At 43.5% G+C, this 22,035-nt stretch overlaps 1 protein-coding gene across 1 annotated transcript in view; it reads right to left on the reverse strand.

Annotated features, from left to right (window-relative positions):
• LOC115472718 (putative RNA-binding protein Luc7-like 2) overlaps positions 1-14,637 on the reverse strand; it is a 249,813-nt gene extending 235,176 nt beyond the window's left edge. The window contains exon 1 of the mRNA XM_030207087.1: positions 14,300-14,637. Within this exon, the coding sequence (XP_030062947.1) occupies positions 14,300-14,360 (61 nt within the window). The 5' untranslated portion in view covers positions 14,361-14,637. The remainder of the gene's footprint in view (positions 1-14,299) is intronic.
• Positions 14,638-22,035: the final 7,398 nt, after the last annotated feature.

Genomic DNA, 22,035 nt, shown 5'->3' on the forward strand with positions numbered 1-22,035 from the left:
CAAAATCATTTTTAAAGACTGCAATTAGACACTGGAACTGCACTGCCCTGGGTAGGCTACAATTACTGTAGCATTTCCAGTTATAACTGGTCAGGACTTTGTTCAAATTGCTAGCAATTTATGATTTTCAGGTAAAACAAAACCTATTATAAATGGATACAAAATTATATTTATATATATATATATTTACAAATTGAATGTCCTGAGAATACTTCAACAATAGGTTTTCTAATGACTGCTCACAGTGGGTCGCCCTGATTTGGAATGTAAAATCTGGATCCGCTTAGGTCAGGCCTGCTGCTGCTATAACTTTTGGCCCATTCCTTTTTTTTTTTTAAACACATAACTGCGTTTGTTCCACATTCATTAACACATCTGAAAAGTTAGTTATAACTCACGGCTCGGCGAATGCGGGGCCTTTCTGATACTCCCTTGCAGATTGAAGTAGGCAGGCATAGATACATTGAACCTTTATAAATAAAACAAGGGGGCCAGATTGTTCAGTTTGTATAGAATACATAGATTCTGCCAGCAATTTCAACACAGCATCTAGAAGTACGTTTGATCAGCAAGATTCTTTTACACAAAAATAAAAATGTAACAAAATAAAGCTTGGTTTCCGACAACTGTTATCTGTAGTGCAAAAAGGATGCTGTTTCAGAGAGCCTTGAACAGATACCAAAGCTTAGAAGACAATGTGTTGGGAATCAAAAGTTCTTATCAGCAAAAATGTTAATATGCTGAAATTTAATAGACTATAGACCAAATGGAGGATTTTTTTTTAACATATCCATCTATAAAAGAGCTGCCACAGGGCTCAATGCACTAGGGTTTTGCCATTATCTCTAAAGGAAAAATGCTTAGTCAATAGGCCCCAAAAGCAAGTGAACCATAGGCCTACGCTGTCTTACATGACAGGAAAGATCACCAGTCATCTACATAAAGATTTAATCTGAATATATGAGGTTTCTGACAGCCTAGTGCTCTTCAAGGAAAACATGACATCTCCACAATAAGCCATCAGCCCAGACATAACACAGTAGTATAAAGAGCACAGCAATTCCAAACCAGGAGAGCTCCTGGCATTCAGGTCAACTTGTGGCCCCTAATGTATGTCCACATGAACTTGGGTAAGTTACTTTATTCACTCTGTGCCTTACTTTATCTAGTTATAATTGGTAATATATTAAAAAAAAAAAAAAAAGGGGTGGGAGACATTTTACAGTAACAGACCAGATTCAGCAGGCATTAACTGACATAAAAACCAATACATTTCTAAACCTAAATGGCACTAAAATGTTTAGGGTTATTTTTTCATTTGGGTTTTTTTTTTTTTTTTTTTTTTTTTTTTTTTTTTTAAGTACAGTAATTGCATTCGATTCAAAAAACCAAAAAACAAACAAACTGGCTAAAGGCATATTACTATCAGCCTGGCCAATCACCTCAGCATGATCACTGTCAAAAAGGCATTAATTTCTAAATTTAAAAAAAAACCATTTACCTACTCACTAGTGTACCACCACATTAACTTGTGATTTTATCAAAGGCCCAATTTTACACAACGGGACCTAATTAATATTAACAGTACATATTAGTAGCTAGCTGACAGAGAGAACAAGGAGATAAGACAGAAATGTTAGTACTCTTAAGGGCTCCTTTTACTAATACGCACTAATGGATTTAGCATGTGTAAAATGCTAAGAAGCCCATAAGAATAAAATGGACTTAGCATTTAGCACACACTAAGTCTGGTAGCACACCTTAGAAAACGGAGCCCTAAAACTCTCTGGTTTAGGGGTGGCTGTATGCTGACCTCCATATCATAAAGGATGGCAGGATCCTATTTATATGCAAAGTGCTAAAATTAGCATAAAACTATCTGATGTATACTGTAAAATATTTTAAAGTACACATGGCAGCCAATAATACATTTATATTAAAAATATCATGCCACATTCTTTTTTAAAATTCTTTAAAACTGCAAATTCTTTGAACATTTGAGAATAGCTCTGATTTGAGTAATGCTACAAAGTTCCAAGACAGAAGGTGAACTGAGGGGTGAGGTTATTTATCAGTCAGTTGAAGCAACTCTATCCAATAAAAGTGTGAAATAGTATCAAAGGTTTAGAGAAATTGCAAAAAAAAAAAATTAGATACAAAATTGAAATGTTGCACAAGACAGAGTAATGCTTCCTTCTTAATTTAATGCAGTCAATACTGTATTCTAACAGCATCAACAGCAGATGTTATCTCATATTCAGCATCTAGTTACTAAAGATATTTTTCCTCAAGCAACCATTTTTTTTTCATTCAGTGGTTTAGATTTGTGCATTTTTTTAGTAATGTTATGATTGTAAAAGAAATTCAAAACAGCACCCTCTCACTCACAAAACAAATCTTTGGTTTACTTCGACTTCCAGTGTTTGAATGCTGGTAACAGATCTTTTAAGAATCCTGTGAATAAGCATCAAACCATAACTATTGAAATGACATGATACTGTATTTTTCAGTGATAAAAGATTTTCAAGACACTTCAATGGGTAAATTTATATTTTTCAGAAATCTTAGATGCAAGTCAAACTTCTCCAACACCTAGGGTATTCTGTTTATATTCCAGGTCTGCCATTGCTCCTTCTGGCCTTGACCCCAGAGCATCCCATTCTCCTCCCCACCCCACCCCAGAAGCTGCTACTGCTTACAGCCCTGGTACAGGACTACTAGTGTTCTTCTATAGACTCAAGTCTAAACATGTCTCCTTGACACAGCAGCCACTACTGTTTCTAGGTATGATAGGCCCCTGTTCCTCTGCCTGGCAGCAACTACTTGTCACCTGAGTTTTGCAGGTTACTGTTCTGAATGAACTTGGCTATTGTAAAGCTCTCATGGTCACTGTGGACAGTCTCAAAACTAATGTATTACAAGTGCAAAATGCTGCTGTAGGGAGAATGGACCATCATCCCTCACTTGGTCATTTCATTGGCTTCCAGTTGTATATAGGACCCAATTTAAGGTTTGTGTATTGTTTAAGTTGCAACAGCTTGGAGGGCATAACTACCTGGAAGCATTATTAGTTTAATATACTTCCACCTCATGCTTTATGTGCTGGGAATTCTGCCCTTCTGTTCTGTCTATAAGAAATGCCATGTGGCAACTATACAAGGTTCTTCCATTTTCTGAACTCGCTTCCAGTTACATTTAGGTCTACAAAATGATATTTCCAGACAAAAAAAAAAAAGGTGTATTTCTTTGTGCTCCCTTTAAATAGACATATGTGAGGTTGGTGCACATTATTTTGTTTTTGCATAAGATTTTATCACTGTTTGACATACTCCTCTCTTTAGGACAGCTTTTAGCTGTATTGGTGGATAATAAAAATGTAAGAAAAAGAAAAGAAAGATCAAGCATCTGGGTTTTGTTTCCAGCCCTGAATATTCCTTCTCAAAAGTATTAAAATACAACAGTTGAGACTTTTTTTTGCAAAATATCAAAATTCATGTTCTTGGCTTAATTGTATGTTCTTACGACTTGTTTAAAAGCAAGTGGCTGGCAAAGAATACAATGACATTCAATTTTACAAAAACAGGTATTTGTGACCATCTCTGGGGAAAAGATGATTAAAACAGCAGATCCAAAATGTTGAGAATGGCTGGTCATGTCATGGGTCTATAAGCAGTCTGCAAAAGTTACATGTTTGAACTTCTATAACTATTTTTTCCCACATGAAAAGATGAGGTTTGGATTGTTGTATTACTAATTGTTTGTTCTAGCAGAATTCATTAAAACCTTATTGTTTCTGGCAACTTTAGTCACCTTAGATGGTCACATTTGCTTCTATAGGCAAAATACTCAAGAACTAGTTAGCTTGAAATTACCAGACATGTCACCAAGACTTCAATCTATCACACATGTATCTTTCTTTTAATGGAAATAAGATCGTACAAATCAATCTCAACTTCATATATAGATAGATATAGATATATATAAAACATAGAATCATGACGGCAGATAAGGTCCAAATGGCCCATCCAGTCTGCCCTTCCTCAATAACCACTAACTCCTCCTTTTTCTAAGGGTCCACGCATCCACCACCCTTTCTGCCCTTCCTCAATAACCACTAACTCCTCCTTTTTCTAAGGGTCCACGCATCCACCACCCTTTCTGTGAAAGAGTATTTTCTTAAGATTCCTCCACCCTTTCGATGAAAGAGTATTTTCTTAGATTCATCCTAAGCCTATTTCCTCTTAACTACATCCTATGCCCCCTCATTCCAGAGTTTTCCTTCATTTGGAAAAGGCACACTTCCTGCACATTAATGCCACTGAGGTATTAAAACATCTCTATCATATTCCCTCTCTCCTGCCTCTCCTTCCAGCGTATACATGTTGAGGTTCATAAGCCTGTCCCTATACATTTTATGACAGACACACTTACCAATCTGGTAGCCGCCCTCTGGACCAACTCCATCCTGTTTACATCTTTCCATAGCTGTGGTCTCCAGAATTGCACACAGTAAATGGGGCCTCACCAGAGACTTATACACGGGCACTATCACCTCTTTCTTCCTGCTAGTCATCCCTCTCCTTATGCATTCAAGCATCCTTCTGGCTTTGACCATCGCCTTTGGAGGAGTAGCCCAGTGGTTAGTGCATACCTTTTCTACCTGCTTGGCCACCTTAAGGTCTTCAGACACAATCACCACTCTTCTTTTGTACACAGACGCATACCCTACCGCCCCAACATAAATGCCTACACTCTGCAACACAGCAAAACCAAAGTGCATAATGGACACTATATAACCTCTCCTCTCTTTGATCCCCATTGTGCCTGAACCTTAATCGACGACATCATCACCATGTATTTGTTTCTCTACCGGACTTGGCGAACGCCTTTACGGTACTATGTAAGCCACATTGAGCCTGCAAATAGGTGGGAAAATGTGGGATACAAATGAAGCAAATATTGTACTGTTCCCTTGTATTTTTGTAACCCAAGTGCATGACCCTACATTTCTTAGCATTAAACGCTGGTGTCCACCCTATTATAGAGTTTGGTATCATCCGCAAAGAGACAAACCTTACAAGACAGTCCTTCCACAGTATCACTCATGAAGATGTTAAAAAAGACCGGCCCGAGGACTGACCTCTGCGGTACACCACAGAAAACATCTCTTTCCTCAAAGCATGCTCCATTTCCCACTACCCTCTGTCTCCTTCCATTTAACCAGTTTTTAACTCGGTCATTTTAGGTCCATACCAAGAACACTCAGTTTATTTATCAGTCGCCTGTGCGGGACCGTGTCAAAAGCTTTGCTAAAATACAAGTATACCACATCTAGCACCTCTCTCCCATATCCAACTGTTTGGTCACCCAATCAAAGAAATCAGATTCATCTGACACAACCTGACTCAGGTCCCACAGTATATTCAATTTGAGAAAACTCACAGTCCTCCGCTTTAGAAGTGTTTCCATTAGTTTACTCACTACAGAAGTCAGACAGGTCTGTAATTCTCAACACCTTCCTTACTTACGCTCTTGTGCGGAGCCACATCCACCATTCTCCAGTCCCCTGGAACCACTCCAAACTCTAAGGCGGCATTGAAGAGGTCAGACAGAGGAGCCGCCAGAACCTCTCCGAGTTCCTTGAGCACCCCTGGATGTATCCCATCAGGCCCCACCCCTATGTCTACTTTTAGTATAGCTAGCTCCTCAGAACAGTCTTCTTAGCATTTGTTTTCTTCAGACCTACCCCCGGCATTTCATCCATGAACACAGAACAGATATAACTGTTACGCAATTCAGCTTTATCTTTACCGGCTTCTACATATTTCTCCCCCTCAGCTTTGAGCCTCACAATGCTATTTTGGAACTTCCTCCTGTCACTTACATATCTGAAAAATGTCTTGTTCCCCCAATTTTACTGCATCGGCTATCTTTTCTTCCATTTGTCTCTTCGCTTTCCTGACAGCTTTTCCAGCTTCTGTTTGCTTTTCTAGGTATTTTTCCCTGTCTTCCTCTGAGTCCTCTTGTAAGGTTAGTTGCCTTTAAAATAGCTTCTTTCAATTTCGCTCACTGCTGTTCTACTTCTTTCAGCTGTTTCCATCCAACCAACTCTTCCCCGAGAAATTCCCCCATTTCAGCAAAGTCAGTTCTTTTGAAATCAAGTTCCATCAAGTAGTACAGGCCTTAGTAGTTATTAGGCTTTATTACTGCAACGCACTTTTGGTTGCCCTTCCTGAAAAGGTACAGCCATAGTTTATAAGCAGTACAAAACTGTGAAGCCAGGATTATTGCAGATTATAATTCTAGACCTACAGCTTCTGTGGACCTATACTGGTTGCCCAGAGGATTTTGACCCATTTCAAGAACATGAAGGGAAAAAGTGCTATCTACTTAATGGACCGTCTGGAGTGGTACAGGTCAGGTATACCATAAATTCACCATGAAAATATAATAAATCACAAGTAGAGCAGAAACAAACAGGAGACACTCTACTGAAGAAATAGAACAGACAACCAAACAGCAGCAGCAATCCAAAGAAGGACAAACACAGCAAGAGTTTATCCAAATGTCAACTTTAATGGAAACAGGACCCAACCAGGCCAAGTTTCAGAAAAACCTTCATCAGGGGTCACAAAGGTTTCCACAATACATTCACAGATCAAAGCATGTACTGCAATACCTGTGCTAGCATAGGCTCCAGAATCCAATTCCATAATTAAACTTAGACGAGAATTCAAACAAGCAGAAGGAATGAATGAGAATCCACAATAATTTACAAAACAAAAACACTTTTTAAAGAATTAAATCAGGAAACAATGAAAAGTCACAAACACAAATAAATATTAGTCTAAGAATAGTATAGTAATCAAAACCGGACAAGAATGATTAAGGAGAGGTGAACCGAAATTTAAGGGTGTGAGACAGATAGCTAGTTACAGATCAGGGCAGTGGATTATGGGCGAGATAGCTCACAAGAAAAAAAAATGATAGAACATATGTAGATTCTGTAAGAAAGATCTGAAAACAATTACTCATCTTGTAGCTGGCTGCCAAGTTCCGATATGAGAAAATTTCTATATACAGAAAGAAACGATAAGGTAACAAGTCTCACATTCCACTGTAAAATTTATAAACATGACAACACTAGTGTACTGGAGAAGTACTGGGATTGTGACCTGAAAAGAATAATGGAAAATGATTATGATCAACAGGGACATTCCCATTTCAACCATTAAAAAGTTTAATGTAAGAAAATCAGACAGCGGTGAAGAAGAAAAACATAAGAACTGCATTAGAGGTTTCAGTGCCAAGTGATTATTCTGTTCATCTAGTGAAGAGAGACAAAGAGAGAAGAACCTCAAGTATCAAGATGCACAGTGAGATACCAGGAGGTGTATTTTAAAAGCACTTTGTATTACAAAGTTACATAGAAACCTATGGAACTCTAAGTCTAAATGCTTGCTTCCAAATGTGGCAAAAAGATATTTCTATATCTCCCAATGTACTGAGTGCTACAGACTTGATTCAAAAGTAATTTCCAAACAAACCTCAATAGGTTGCCTGTACATATTACATCCTATGAACTCCAGGAGGCTTAGGAGTGAGGCTTATTACTGTCATGGTATGTGCAAAACAAGTCTAATTTGGAGATACTGTCTCCCCAGAAATCCTCCATTTAAATATGGTGCATCTGGTCAACACACCTTGATTATGGAACAGGTTACTGCCTAAGGTCCATGTTATAACCTATTACCTTTTATTCAATAGTTAAAAGCATCTTATACAAATTATTTGTTTGCAGTTTTAAAGAAGTTATGCAGAGTAGAAAATAAAGAGCAAGTTTTATGGCAAGTGATCTTTCCAAATTAGAATTTTTATTTTTTAGCCATTTTATGAGTATCTTGATTTTAATTTTGTTCCCAACATGGGCATGCTGACTGGTGTATGTGTGTAGTGGACTTTATGTTGTTGTTTATATTATTTTAAGATTGAACTACCTCACCTAGAATAAGTGAACTACCAGCAACATTTCTTCAATAAATAGATCTTTGTATGAGTTCCTACTCCTAAATATGTTCTGCTTTGTCCATTTTCACATTTCTCTGGATTAAGCATGCAAATACGATTACCAGTAAGCCTCACTCAAACTCTGAGTCCACTTCAGATGAGAATATGTTATATATTTATCTTTATGATGGATCAGCAAAGCAACAAAACCTGATTTAATAGAGGAAGTAGCTAAAATCAGCCAGAAAAAGTAAGTGTTTTAAGGAATGACAGAAATACATGAAAACAAACCGTTAGTGATATTTATAATAGTTGATATTAGAGGGTAGGATCTGAGGGAAACTGGATTAAACAGAAGTAAACTGCCTGCAGCAATTAATACATTGGTTATACAGATTTAAGATGTGGAGGGTGAGGACAGGAATCCACTACTCAGAATGACTAACTCAGTATTCACAACTGGATCTCAATATTGCCACAAAAAAATAAGGTAAGCCCAATTTAGCAGAGGTTTTCTCCAATTCAATGTCTACACAAAAGGGGGAAAATCCTTTGATAAATAAGGTTCAAGATCTTGTAGCTGAAATTCTGCTGAATCTGGTGTGGTCCCACTATCTAAAAAGGGGAAACATCTGTGATCTTCAAAACGTTTGTAAAACATCTCTTCTACATACAGTGGTGGAAATAAGTATTTGATCCCTTGCTGATTTTGTAAGTTTGCCCACTGACAAAGACATGAGCAGCCCATAATTGAAGGGTAGGTTATTGGTAACAGTGAGAGATAGCACATCACAAATTAAATCCGGAAAATCACATTGTGGAAAGTATATGAATTTATTTGCATTCTGCAGAGGGAAATAAGTATTTGATCCCCCACCAACCAGTAAGAGATCTGGCCCCTACAGACCAGGTAGATGCTCCAAATCAACTCGTTACCTGCATGACAGACAGCTGTCGGCAATGGTCACCTGTATGAAAGACACCTGTCCACAGACTCAGTGAATCAGTCAGACTCTAACCTCTACAAAATGGCCAAGAGCAAGGAGCTGTCTAAGGATGTCAGGGACAAGATCATACACCTGCACAAGGCTGGAATGGGCTACAAAACCATCAGTAAGACGCTGGGCGAGAAGGAGACAACTGTTGGTGCCATAGTAAGAAAATGGAAGAAGTACAAAATGACTGTCAATCGACAAAGATCTGGGGTTCCACGCAAAATCTCACCTCGTGGGGTATCCTTGATCATGAGGAAGGTTAGAAATCAGCCTACAACTACAAGGGGGGAACTTGTCAATGATCTCAAGGCAGCTGGGACCACTGTCACCACGAAAACCATTGGTAACACATTACGACATAACGGATTGCAATCCTGCAGTGCCCGCAAGGTCCCCCTGCTCCGGAAGGCACATGTGACGGCCCGTCTGAAGTTTGCCAGTGAACACCTGGATGATGCCGAGAGTGTTTGGGAGAAGGTGCTGTGGTCAGATGAGACAAAAATTGAGCTCTTTGGCATGAACTCAACTCGCCGTGTTTGGAGGAAGAGAAATGCTGCCTATGACCCAAAGAACACCGTCCCCACTGTCAAGCATGGAGGTGGAAATGTTATGTTTTGGGGGTGTTTCTCTGCTAAGGGCACAGGACTACTTCACCGCATCAATGGGAGAATGGATGGGGCCATGTACCGTACAATTCTGAGTGACAACCTCCTTCCCTCCGCCAGGGCCTTAAAAATGGGTCGTGGCTGGGTCTTCCAGCACGACAATGACCCAAAACATACAGCCAAGGCAACAAAGGAGTGGCTCAGGAAGAAGCACATTAGGGTCATGGAGTGGCCTAGCCAGTCACCAGACCTTAATCCCATTGAAAACTTATGGAGGGAGCTGAAGCTGCGAGTTGCCAAGCGACAGCCCAGAACTCTTAATGATTTAGAGATGATCTGCAAAGAGGAGTGGACCAAAATTCCTCCTGACATGTGTGCAAACCTCATCATCAACTACAGAAGACGTCTGACCGCTGTGCTTGCCAACAAGGGTTTTGCCACCAAGTATTAGGTCTTGTTTGCCAGAGGGATTAAATACTTATTTCCCTCTGCAGAATGCAAATAAATTCATATACTTTCCACAATGTGATTTTCCGGATTTAATTTGTGATGTGCTATCTCTCACTGTTACCAATAACCTACCCTTCAATTATGGGCTGCTCATGTCTTTGTCAGTGGGCAAACTTACAAAATCAGCAAGGGATCAAATACTTATTTCCACCACTGTAATTCTTATGTTACTCTAACTAAAGAAAATATATTTTGCCTCTGAATATTGCTGCTCCTGAACTTTAGGATAATAAATATTACAATATGTATTGCATACCCTACCATTACAGCACAGAAAGGCTTTTAGAATTCAGTGGTTTACAATATCCCCTTTAAACAAAAAAACCTAATTTGAGCACAGGGCATTGAATAACTTACTCAGGGTCATATAGAGTTATTTATACTTCGTACTAAATGTATAGGACCATAAAAGTGGTAATCTAAAGTATGACGTAACTACATACTGCTTGCTCTATGAATCAGCATCCCCTGCTACATTACCAGTTGCAGTGTTTTTCCCCTCTATTATATGGTTTTCATGCATTGATTGACAGTGGATTTATGCTGAAATACAACAGGAAAAACTTCACTTTTATTAAGAACGTCAGCTTTTGATTTTAAGCAGGATATCTGGCCCAAACCATGTTACTAATAACTAAGAGTCAGAAAGAAAAACAGTATTACAGTTCTAATGACAACACATGACAAGTAGATAAAGAAGAGAGACCAAAGTGTGGTCATGCTACATAAAAAAACTGAAATTACTATACAGATGTACAGAGTTTTATACACAGATTCAAACTGCACATTGAAACAGGAAAGTATTTATATAAAATTAAACTATGAACTTTCTGCAAAATTTTGAAATTTGGTGGGGGAAAAAAAAAAAAAAAGATTAAGCAAAATCCCTGGCTTAAAGCAATTTGTTGCTGTATCTTACCAGACCTTGTAACATGATAAACATGTATGTGCCAGCCAGATCTAGTAGCAATCAGTTGAAAAGCCTTCAAGTCTTACAGCACATTTTTTTTAAATACAGTAAATCTGAAAAATAAATTTACAGTGCAAAAAAATAGAAAAAAATCAAACATTACAGGTCAAATTTTGCTTAGAAATAAATCATACCAAGCTTTATCTAATAACTGAAAACTGTGTAATAAAAACCTTCAAAATTAGTCGTAATGGCAGAAATTAAGGAAGCACAGTTGTGTCAGTAATTATTAACTATGCTTACTAATCTAAAATTAACTTCTATATCTATTACCTGGTCATTGATGAGAAGCAAATGAGCCATTCTATGTCATCTCTATCCTAATTTGCTGTTCTTTCCCAAATACTGTCAGTAGATAACTACAACCCAATGATTATGCAGCAGGCAGAGAACCAGGGAAGCAAGGTTGAAATTCCACTGCTACTCCTTGTGATCTTGGCCAAGACACTTATCCTCAATTGCCTAAGGCAGACTGCAAGCCCTCTGGGAACAGAAAAACATTTACTGTACCTGAATATAACTTGCCTTGAGCTACTACTGAAAACGCCATGAGCTAAATAAAAAATCTCCACAATGCTTTGTGGGATGGCCAATTCTAACTCTGAAACAAGCTTCACATATTTGCCTATATTTTACGGTCTGATCACTCTGAAATATTTAAATGATTATTTGACGTCACTGGGAATGTACTGGAGCAAAAACAAGCTTTTCTTTCCTACAGTGCGTGCTCAGAGACATAATAGGAATTGGCATTTCTATCCGTAAATGAAAATAAATGGGTATTTTTGTGAAACTGTGTAGGCAACAACAATTACTTTGCCTTTACCCTCTCTCTCTTCTGGTCATAACTGAAACGCTATATGCACTGCCATTTTGTGATGTGAAAGTTCCAAAACAAAAATTTCGACTAGCTTAGGTCCTTGAAGCATGTCAAAGTCCATTCAGATTTTTCATTTTGTTTTCAGTGTTTCTTTCTTAGTTTACAGGCAAAGTGTGCATAAACCAAATGAAAATATGCAGCATCACTACTTGCAGAATAGGAGTCTCAGTCTTCTGTCTTGACAAGAGTTCCTTCCCTCGATGAACTGGCTGTTTCTTTATCATAATGCATGTCTCTTTTTCACTACACACGTCAACAAAAGAACATAATGTGGAATACCATCTCTGCCCAAAAAAGTGCAGGCTCAGCTCCCCAGGCACAAATCCTACAGGGTAACTTGCTATTCAGACATCTCTCAATGGCGCTGCAATGCATTTATATTATTTTACATAAAGAACACAATTGTGGTAGTCATCTGATACAGATGTTCCAGTCATATTTATCGTTCACATCTCTTGGAACCACAACTTTTAATGGCACAAATACCTGTATAAACATTTTAGCATAACATTATGACTCCAGAAAATCTAGAGACTGAAATCCTGTGAATGTACAGTAATAACTAAGATATTCAGCCATTATGGAAAAGAAAACATGAATGCATAAATACTAAAAAGGGATCACAATCACATTCCCTTCCTCTTAATTTCCAGTTTATTTAGTTTGTGGTGCTAAGGCAGAAGAATGAAAGCAAAAAGACCTGTTTATCCACTTCTACCCTAGCGGAGATAACATTTTATCATCTGTCTGACCTCATGTGCAACTTTCTTTAAATTAGTCACCTCATTTTCTAACTCCTCTTACTCTTACATATCTATAAGCTTATACCCTATGCTGTCTTCAAATGTTCTATTACATACTATTGACACTGTAAGCAGTGTCATACTTTGTATTATTTGAATATTTTCACTTCTATAATTGTCTACAGCTTATGTTTGAGTTATTCTTACTGTACACCACCTTACGTGAATTCTTTCAAAGGCAGTTAACGAATCCTAATAAAAAATAAAATATGGGAAAAATGATTGACAAGTTTTGTTTAAATGACAGATTTCACTCTATTATTGAAAAATGGTGAAATCACTTCAACAGATTAATTTTAAAACTTATAACAGTATATTTTATTTTCCAAGTATTAAAAGAATTGATAGTCCAGTTTCCTATGCATTCAGTAAAGTCATGTGGCTGAGGTCTGAAATAACTGACCGCAAACCAGAAACAGAACATTGTGAATGCTTTTTAGCAGCTAACAGTAAAGCATGAATAGTGCATGGAAATGGCCATTCAGTTATAAAACCTGGCTCAAAAGTTTTAATACACTTTGCATCCATGCGACAAAAAAAAAAAAAAAATCATGCAAATGCATTAATAAATCTTAATCTGCACAAATTACAACTCACAATCATTAAATGGTCAGAAAAAAATAAAAAAAAGTGTTGCCATAATCCACACAAACTTGAATTAAATGTTGAATTTCGTTATACAAAATGTAAAATTAAGTTCGTGTGTGAAAACAAGACACCATCACCATTACAACCGTTAACAAAGCCATCATTCATACAAAAGACAGCCAAAAACAATATGGCCTGAGATATATTTTTCATATCAACAAAAACTTGTACAAGGAGAATTGAATATGGGAAGCATAAAAGAGTAAAACTTCCACACCAAATTTAAAAAAATTATTCGTGAGAACTAGGGATTCGAAGGCCCAAGCGACCCTGTTATGATCCCAACCCTCACAAACACGAAAGCCGCCGAACCCAATTTTTTAACTCTTTCAAAATGACTACCGGAAGCGGAAGTACTGCTAGAACAGGTGACGAAGCAGTCGGAGTGCACTGATGGTTTAGGCCAGATTTCCTCCTCTTTGGAAGGGTTACTAAACTGTTTCCAAACTTCCCGCTTCGGCCTCGCGACTGCAATCTGAGGGTGCGGGGAACTCCCACCATCACTTTTCGGGGTCCTTTCCTCACCCCCCCCCCCCCCCCCCCGCTCCCTTACCACACGCATAGCGCCGGACCCTCCCTCTCCCTCTCGGATTGGCCGGCTTTCCTGCCAATCCACGAGAGGCGGCTGTCCATCCCCAACGGCCGCGCCTTATTGGTGAAAATTTCAGTGAATCGCACTGTCAATCACCCTGACGAAAGGCACCTCGGGCAGAAAAATACACTATAATACATGAGAACCTCTCTCCCCGTCTTCTTCCCACCAAAGGAAAAAAAAAAAACGTTAAAAAATATGTCCAGCCCTCAAAACATGAAGCCTTAGGAACTAGAACTACCAAGCAAGCACACACTATAATAAACCCATTTTCGCGGTCAGTGCTTACCGTCCCTGGACGTCCCCATGAGCTGGTCCAGCATGGCTCGCATCTGGGCCTGAGCCGACATTTTGAGGGAAAACAAATAGCGTTTCCCCTCTTCGGATCGTGTTTTTTTTTCTTTATTTACCACAGCGTCAAAGACAGGCAACCTCCTTTCCCTCAGCGACGATGTAGTCAGCTAAGTGCACCTTTGGTCCCTTATTTTCACCTCTTCCTTTAATTGTGCTCCTTTCACCCTTCGCATAGTAGAATACACAGATCAAGCAACAACACCGTCGCCACACACACTCCTCCACAAGATAGCGCCAAGCGCCGCTGCTGCGCTGACTCGGCCCCAGCGTCCGGCTGCGCAGCTGCGTCTAAGTCCCCGCCCCCTGACGTCACCGTAACGGAAAGCGCTCGTGCTGTGCGGGGCGTCTCTCTGCTGCTGCGTGCTTTTCCTCCGCGTCCGACCGGGCCGGGCGGCTGCTAAACTGTGGAGCAGCCGCTGAGGAGTTGGAGGAGGAATGCGCGTGGCTAACAATAATCGCTCATGACATTCGCAAAAAAAAAAAAAAAGATTATATTTGGCATCAGTGTTGCTCAAAGCTGTTATGTAGGCTTTAGCATTTCAGGGAATGCTAAATCCCCAAACCTGGATTATTTTTGCGCCATCTATTGCATTCTTCTTAATTTTTGGTGGCCGATTTCACAGTACAGTGTTGCAGGTCGTGTCCGCATTTGAACATTTTCTCCGTTTAGCAGACGAGCATTTCAAAGCACTTAGACTTACAAAGTTCCATAGGCTGCTATCATAGGAGCCGACTCTAGGTGATTGAGCTGAGCACCCCCGACATTGAGAAAATTCCTTGTTTCCATATCATCAAGCTGATCAATCCATAGACTGGTGGGTTGTGTCCATCTACCAGCAGGTGGAGATAGAGAGCAAACTTTTGCCTCCCTATATGTGGTCATGTGCTGCCGGAAACTCCTCAGTATGTTCTCTATCTCAGCAGGTGGTGGTCACACACAGCAGCAGCTCTGGCTAGGCCTCCAAGCCTAATTTTTAGGTTTTGTTGAGTGCCTGGGGTTGAGGGCTCTTTTGAGCAAGTGCAAACCTGGTGGTGCCAGGTCCCTCCTTTTCTCCCCCCTCCCGCTGGCTCCGTTAAAAAAAAAAAGTTTTGAACGTCCTTAAAGGCGTTTATTTCGACGTTTATTTAAGCGTCTATTGCAGCTACTCACTGGGACACCAGGTCGTTACAACTCGGAGCGGACAGCAGGTAATTTTTACCTTTTTATAGCGGGCAGGGGGTTCCCCGATTCTTCTCCTCGTGGCATAAAGCGTCGGAGGGCGAGGGCGCAAAGGGTCGCTCCCCGGGTCGCTTGAGCGCTTCTAGAGGGGATGCGGGGGTCTTAAAGCCTGATTCGCCCTTGTTGGGTGACAGTTTCGTGACCGATGAATGTCCCGGTCCTTCCTCCGGCATGGCGGTTTTTCCCGCCATAAACGCCCATCCCCCGCTCCTCGCCTCCGCCATCTTGGCCGGCCACGCGGCTCGGACGGCTTCTTCTTGAGCCGCCCTTGAGGTTGGAGACATTAATGCCATGAACGCCCTTAATTTGGACGACGGCACAGAAGCGGCTAAAGTTAAGAGCCGTTCTTCCCGCGCGGCTCCTTCGCGGAGTTTCGCGCCGGACGCCATTTTGGATGCGCAGCATGTCTCTCCCCCGCTATTGCGAGCGCCGGTTGAGGGTGCGTCTAGGGCTGTTGCCCAGGCTGCGGAAGTGCACAGTCTGGGGGGTTTCTCCCCCGAGTTTGTTTTGCTGCTGCATCAGGCCTTCCTCATGCACAACGCTGCCCCTGCTCCCTCGTCTGGTAAAGAGGTTGAGGTTCCCAGAGGTAAACGCCCTCGGGTTGATTCCCAGGCCTTGGAGGAATTTGTCTCCACCGATGTAGATGAGGGCAGTGTGTCTGAGGTCTCCCAACGGTCCTTTGCGGATTCCTTGGAGGAGACGGATCCCCGCTCGGATGGAGCGGATGACCCCTCTGCAGCGCGGCTTTTTAGCCCAGAGGATTTGCCCAACCTGTTGTTACAGGCCATGGACACTTTGAAGATTTCCTCTCCGGAGGACGTCTCTCCCTCAGCCCCTGTTGGCTCTGCCATTATGCTGGGGACGAAGCGCCCGCCTAGAACCTTCCACGTGCATGATGCCATGCACACCTTAATTTCGGCTCAATGGGATGTCCCAGAAGCGAGCCTTAAAGTGGCTAGGGCTATGTCCCGCCTCTATCCTTTGGCTGTGAGTGAACGTGAGGCCTATCTGTGGCCTACCGTGGATTCTTTAATCACTGCGGTGACTAAGAAAACGGCGTTGCCGGTGGAAGGTGGCAAGGCCTTAAAGGACGCCCAAGACAGAAGATTGGAGGCGGCCTTAAGGTCGTCCTTTGAGGCGGCTGCTTTAAGTTTGCAGGCCTCAGTTTGCGGCTCCTATGTGGCCAGGGCGTGCCTGACTATGGTGCAGCGGGCTTCCCCCTCGGATCATTCCTTGAGGGCTGATTGGCCGGCCCTGGAATCGGGCTTAGCCTATTTGGCAGACTTGCTGTATGATGTCTTGAGGGCCTCAGCGAAAGGCATGGCTCAGACAATCTCTGCGCGGCGGTGGCTTTGGCTGAAACATTGGTCTGCTGACCACGCCTCTAAATCCCGCCTGGTTAGGTTGCCTTTTAAAGGCAAGCTGCTCTTTGGGGTCGAGCTGGACAAAATCGTGACCGATCTCGGCACGTCTAAGGGCAAGAAATTACCAGAGGTCAGGGCTCGGGCTAGTACTCGTCCCGGTACCTCCAGAGGACGGTTGCAGGAAGCCCGTCGGTACCGCCCGGGCAAGTCGGGTTCCTCTGCCCCCTCTTCCTTCAAGAGGAATTTCTCCCCCAAGCAGCATTCCTTTCGCAGAGACCGCCGTCCCGGAGGTGCTCCCTCCGGTCCTCCCCCAGGGTCTCGTACCCAATGACGGGGTCTTGGTCCACGCCCCAGTGCAGATTGGAGGACGGCTGTCCTCGTTTCTGGGCGAGTGGACCACAATAACTTCAGACGCGTGGGTGCTGGAAGTCATCAGAGACGGCTACAAACTAGAGTTCTGCCGACCCTTAAAAGACGGGTTTGTACTCTCTCCCTGCAAGTCTCCGGTCAAAGCTGTGGCAGTGCAGCAGACTTTGGACAATCTGATCCGCCTGGGCGCGGTCGTTCCGGTGCCAGAAAGTCAGCTTGGCAAGGGACGTTACTCCATTTACTTTGTGGTACCAAAGAAAGGAGGTTCTGTCCGGCCTATCGTCGACCTCAAAGGGGTCAATCGGGCCTTGAAAGTGCGGCACTTTCGCATGGAGACTCTCCGCTCTGTTATAGCGGCAGTGAAGGCAGGAGAGTTCCTGGCATCCTTGGACATCAAGGAAGCGTACCTGCATATTCCCATCTGGCCTCCTCATCAACGCTTTCTGCGTTTTGCAGTCCTGGGACGACACTTCCAGTTCAGAGCCCTCCCTTTCAGGTTGGCTACTGCTCCGCGGACCTTTTCCAAAGTAATGGTGGTCATCGCGGCCTTCCTACGAAAGGAAGGGGTACAAGTCCATCCTTATCTGGACGACTGGTTGATCCGAGCCCCCTCTTATGCAGAGTGCAGCAAAGCTGTGGACCGGGTAGTTGCTCTTTTGAGCTCCCTGGGATGGATCATCAACTGGGAGAAGAGCCAGCTGCGCCCGACTCAGTCCCTGGAGTACCTGGGAGTTCGATTCGACACCCAAGTGGGCAGAGTGTTCCTGCCAGACAATCGGATTGTCAAACTTCAGGCTCAGGTGAACCAGTTCCTAGTAGCCTCTCCCCTTCGGGCTTGGGACTATGTGCAGCTGTTGGGCTCTATGACGGCCACGATGGAAGTTGTGCCCTGGGCCAGGGCTCATATGAGACCACTTCAACACTCTTTGCTGCAGCGCTGGACTCCGATGTCGGAGGATTATGCTGTGCGCCTTCCCTTGGACCCAGCAGTGCGCAAGGCGCTGAGCTGGTGGATGCAGACAGACAAGTTGTCTGCGGGAATGCCTCTGGTGACCCCAGAGTGGATTGTCGTCACGACGGACGCCTCGTTGTCGGGCTGGGGAGCCCACTGCTTGGGAAGGACAGCGCAGGGGCTCTGGTCTCCTGCAGAGGCAAAGTGGTCTATCAACCTCCTGGAACTCAGAGCCATTCGGTTGGCGCTTTTGGAGTTCATCCCGGTACTGGTGTTGAAGCCTGTACGGGTCCTGTCGGACAATGCCACGGCTGTGGCCTATGTCAACCGCCAGGGAGGTACCAAGAGCGCCCCTCTAGCCAAGGAGGCTATGAATCTTTGCCAGTGGGCGGAAGCGAACCTGGAGCAGCTTTCAGCGGCCCACATTGCCGGAGTCATGAATGTCAAGGCGGACTTTCTCAGTCGCCATACCTTGGAGCCCGGAGAGTGGCAGCTATCTGCTCAGGCGTTCTTGGACATCACGAAGCGCTGGGGCCAGCCGAGCCTAGATCTGATGGCGTCATCGGCCAATTGCCAAGTGCCGCGCTTTTTCAGCAGAGGACGGGACCCTCGATCCCTGGGAGTAGATGCTCTTCTCCAACAGTGGCCGACACAAGAGCTTCTCTATGTGTTCCCGCCCTGGCCCATGTTGGGCAGGGTGCTAGACCGGGTGGCAAAGCATCCCGGCAGGGTAATCCTGGTGGGTCCGGATTGGCCCAGGCGTCCCTGGTATGCGGACTTGATCAGGCTCTCAGTGGACGATCCTCTGCGGCTGCCAGTGGAGCAGGGCCTGTTACATCAGGGTCCCGTGGTGATGGAGGATCCCTCCCCCTTTGGTCTTACGGCCTGGCTATTGAGCGGCAGCATCTGAGGAAGAAGGGCTTCTCAGACAAGGTCATCGCCACTATGCTGAGAGCGAGGAAGCGCTCTACTTCTACTGCTTACGCCAGGGTTTGGCGTATCTTTGCAGCGTGGTGTGAAGCAGGCTCACTTTCTCCCTTCACTGCTCCAATTTCTTCAGTGTTGGCGTTCCTGCAAGAAGGTCTGGAGAAAGGCCTGTCGCTCAGTTCCCTTAAAGTCCAGGTAGCGGCTCTGGCTTGCTTCAGGGGCCGCCTGAAGGGTGCTTCCCTGGCTTCGCAGCCAGATGTGGTGCGCTTTCTCAAGGGAGTTAATCACCTGCGCCCTCCTGTGCACTCAGTGGTGCCTGCGTGGAATCTCAACCTGGTACTAAGAGCATTGCAGAAGCCGCCTTTTGAACCCTTGTCGAGGGCATCTCTGAAAGACCTGACGTTGAAAGCAGTCTTTTTGGTGGCTATCACTTCAGCCAGAAGAGTTTCCGAGCTCCAGGCGCTCTCATGTCGAGAGCCTTTTCTGCAGTTCACTGAGGCAGGAGTGACTATTCGCACAGTGCCTTCCTTCCTGCCCAAGATTGTTTCTCGCTTCCATGTGAATCAGCAGCTCTGTCTCCCTTCCTTTCGTAGGGAGGACTACCCAGAGGAGTACTCTGCTCTTAAATATCTGGATGTGAGACGAGTCATCATCAGATACTTGGAAGTGACCAATGATTTCCGGAAATCGGATCATCTGTTTGTCTTGTTTGCAGGTCCTCGTAAGGGTCTGCAGGCTGCTAAGCCTACAGTGGCAAGATGGGTCAAGGAAGCCATTGCAGCGGCTTATGTGGCCGCGGGGAAGGTGCCGCCTATCCAGCTGAAGGCTCACTCCACGAGAGCTCAGGCGGCCTCGATGGCAGAGGCCGGATCCGTCTCCTTGGAAGAGATATGCAAGGCGGCAACTTGGGCTTCGGCTCATACATTCTCCAAGCATTACCGTTTGACTGTGGCTGCACGGGCGGAGGCCCGGTTTGGAGCTTCAGTGTTGAGGTCAGGGATTTCAATGTCCCGCCCTGGGTGAGTACTGCTTCGGTACATCCCACCAGTCTATGGATTGATCAGCTTGATGATATGGAAGGTAAAATTATGTATAATCATACCTGATAATTTTCTTTCCATTAATCATAGCTGATCAATCCATAGCCCCTCCCAGATATCTGTACTGTTTTTATTCTGGTTGCATTTCAGGTTCAAGTTTAGTCTTCAGTTACTTCAGAAAGACTTCGTGTTCAAGTTTTTTTTTTCACTTGGATTCTTCAAGAGTTAAGACGAGTTTGTGTTACAGTGAGCTGCTGCATTCCTCTCCCCTCCGTTTTACGGGGCTGGATTGAGACTTAAAATTCTGCCGGCACTCCCTCCCGCTTCGTGCGGCTGTAGGGCAGCTTTGTACCCCTCCCGCTTCGGCGGTGTTAGGGTCAGTCAGCTCCTCCCGCGGTTTGCGGTTGCAGGATAAGCCAGATCCCCCCGCATCGGCGGGTGTGGTGTCCCTCCCCCGCTCCGCGGGGATGAGCTGGACGGATTCCCCTCCCCCACTTGTGTGGGGATGAGCTGGGTTATTTCCCCTCCCCCGTTTCGGCGGTGGTGAGCTGGGCAGAGTGTCCCTTCGTGGGTGTAATTCTCTAAGTGCTGAGTCCTGCGGATGGAGCTTTGATATCGACATACTGAGGAGTTTCCGGCAGCACATGACCACATATAGGGAGGCAAAAGTTTGCTCTCTATCTCCACCTGCTGGTAGATGGACACAACCCACCAGTCTATGGATTGATCAGCTATGATTAATGGAAAGAAAATTATCAGGTATGATTATACATAATTTTACCATGTGGCCATGGAGGGGTTATTTCCATTGGGCTTAGCACCCCCCAATAATTTTGAAAAGTTGGCTCCTATGGTTACTATAGAACTTTGTAAGTCTAAGTGCTTTAAAGATTAGCCCCATAGTGGAAGATTGCAGCAAGTGGAAGAGTGGCCTAGTGGTTAGAGCACCAGTCTTGTAATCCAGAGGTGGCCAGTTCAAATTCCACTGCTGCTTCTTGTGATCTTGGGCAAGTCACTTAACCCTCTATTGCCTCAGGTACAAACTGGGACAGAGAAATATTCAGTGTACCTGAATGTAACTAACCTTGAGCTACTACTGAAAAAGGTGTGAGCAAAATCTACATTAATAAATAAGTTGGCTTGAAACATCAGTGAAAGGCCTTGGGGGACATGGATAATACAGTAACACTTAGCTATTTTTTTTCTTTCATTTTACCATGCTCAAATCCTTAGGAATTACACTTTCATATTGTGCTTATTTTATTCCCAAGGAGAATTTGGGCTTAACTTTAGCTACTAATGTACAAATAATGTACATGTGATTTAAAAAGATAAAAGATGGCAAGGTTGGAGGGGTGCTAGTAAGCACTAACAAGATGGCCGCTTGATCTCCTCTCACACTGAATATCCTTATTCTCCCTGGAGACAATTTTTTTTATTGCAGAGCTGCCAAGTTACCCATTCCAAGAAGGAGACTTTTTGGCCGGTCCTGGTTTTAAACTTACATCCCAAAGCTGTGTAGTCTTTGTAGTCTAAGATTGTATTCATTGAAATCAGTACTGCAGGTCCCATAATGCACCAGGATGAGGTTGGCAGAAATCCAGGACCGGCCAGTCTCCCTCCTGGAATGGGTAACGTCTCTGTTATTGCTTCCTAGAGACAACATTTGTGAAGATTACTTCTTAACTAAACGACTCTTTTACCAAACAACAGTAAAAAGTGGCCTTACTGTGCACTTACATGGGTCTTTCCCATGCACTAAGGTCATTTTACTACTGGGGTTAAATGGCAGAATTTCCT

This window comes from Microcaecilia unicolor, chromosome 1, assembly GCF_901765095.1.
Source record: "Microcaecilia unicolor chromosome 1, aMicUni1.1, whole genome shotgun sequence".
Classification (NCBI taxonomy): domain Eukaryota; kingdom Metazoa; phylum Chordata; class Amphibia; order Gymnophiona; family Siphonopidae; genus Microcaecilia; species Microcaecilia unicolor.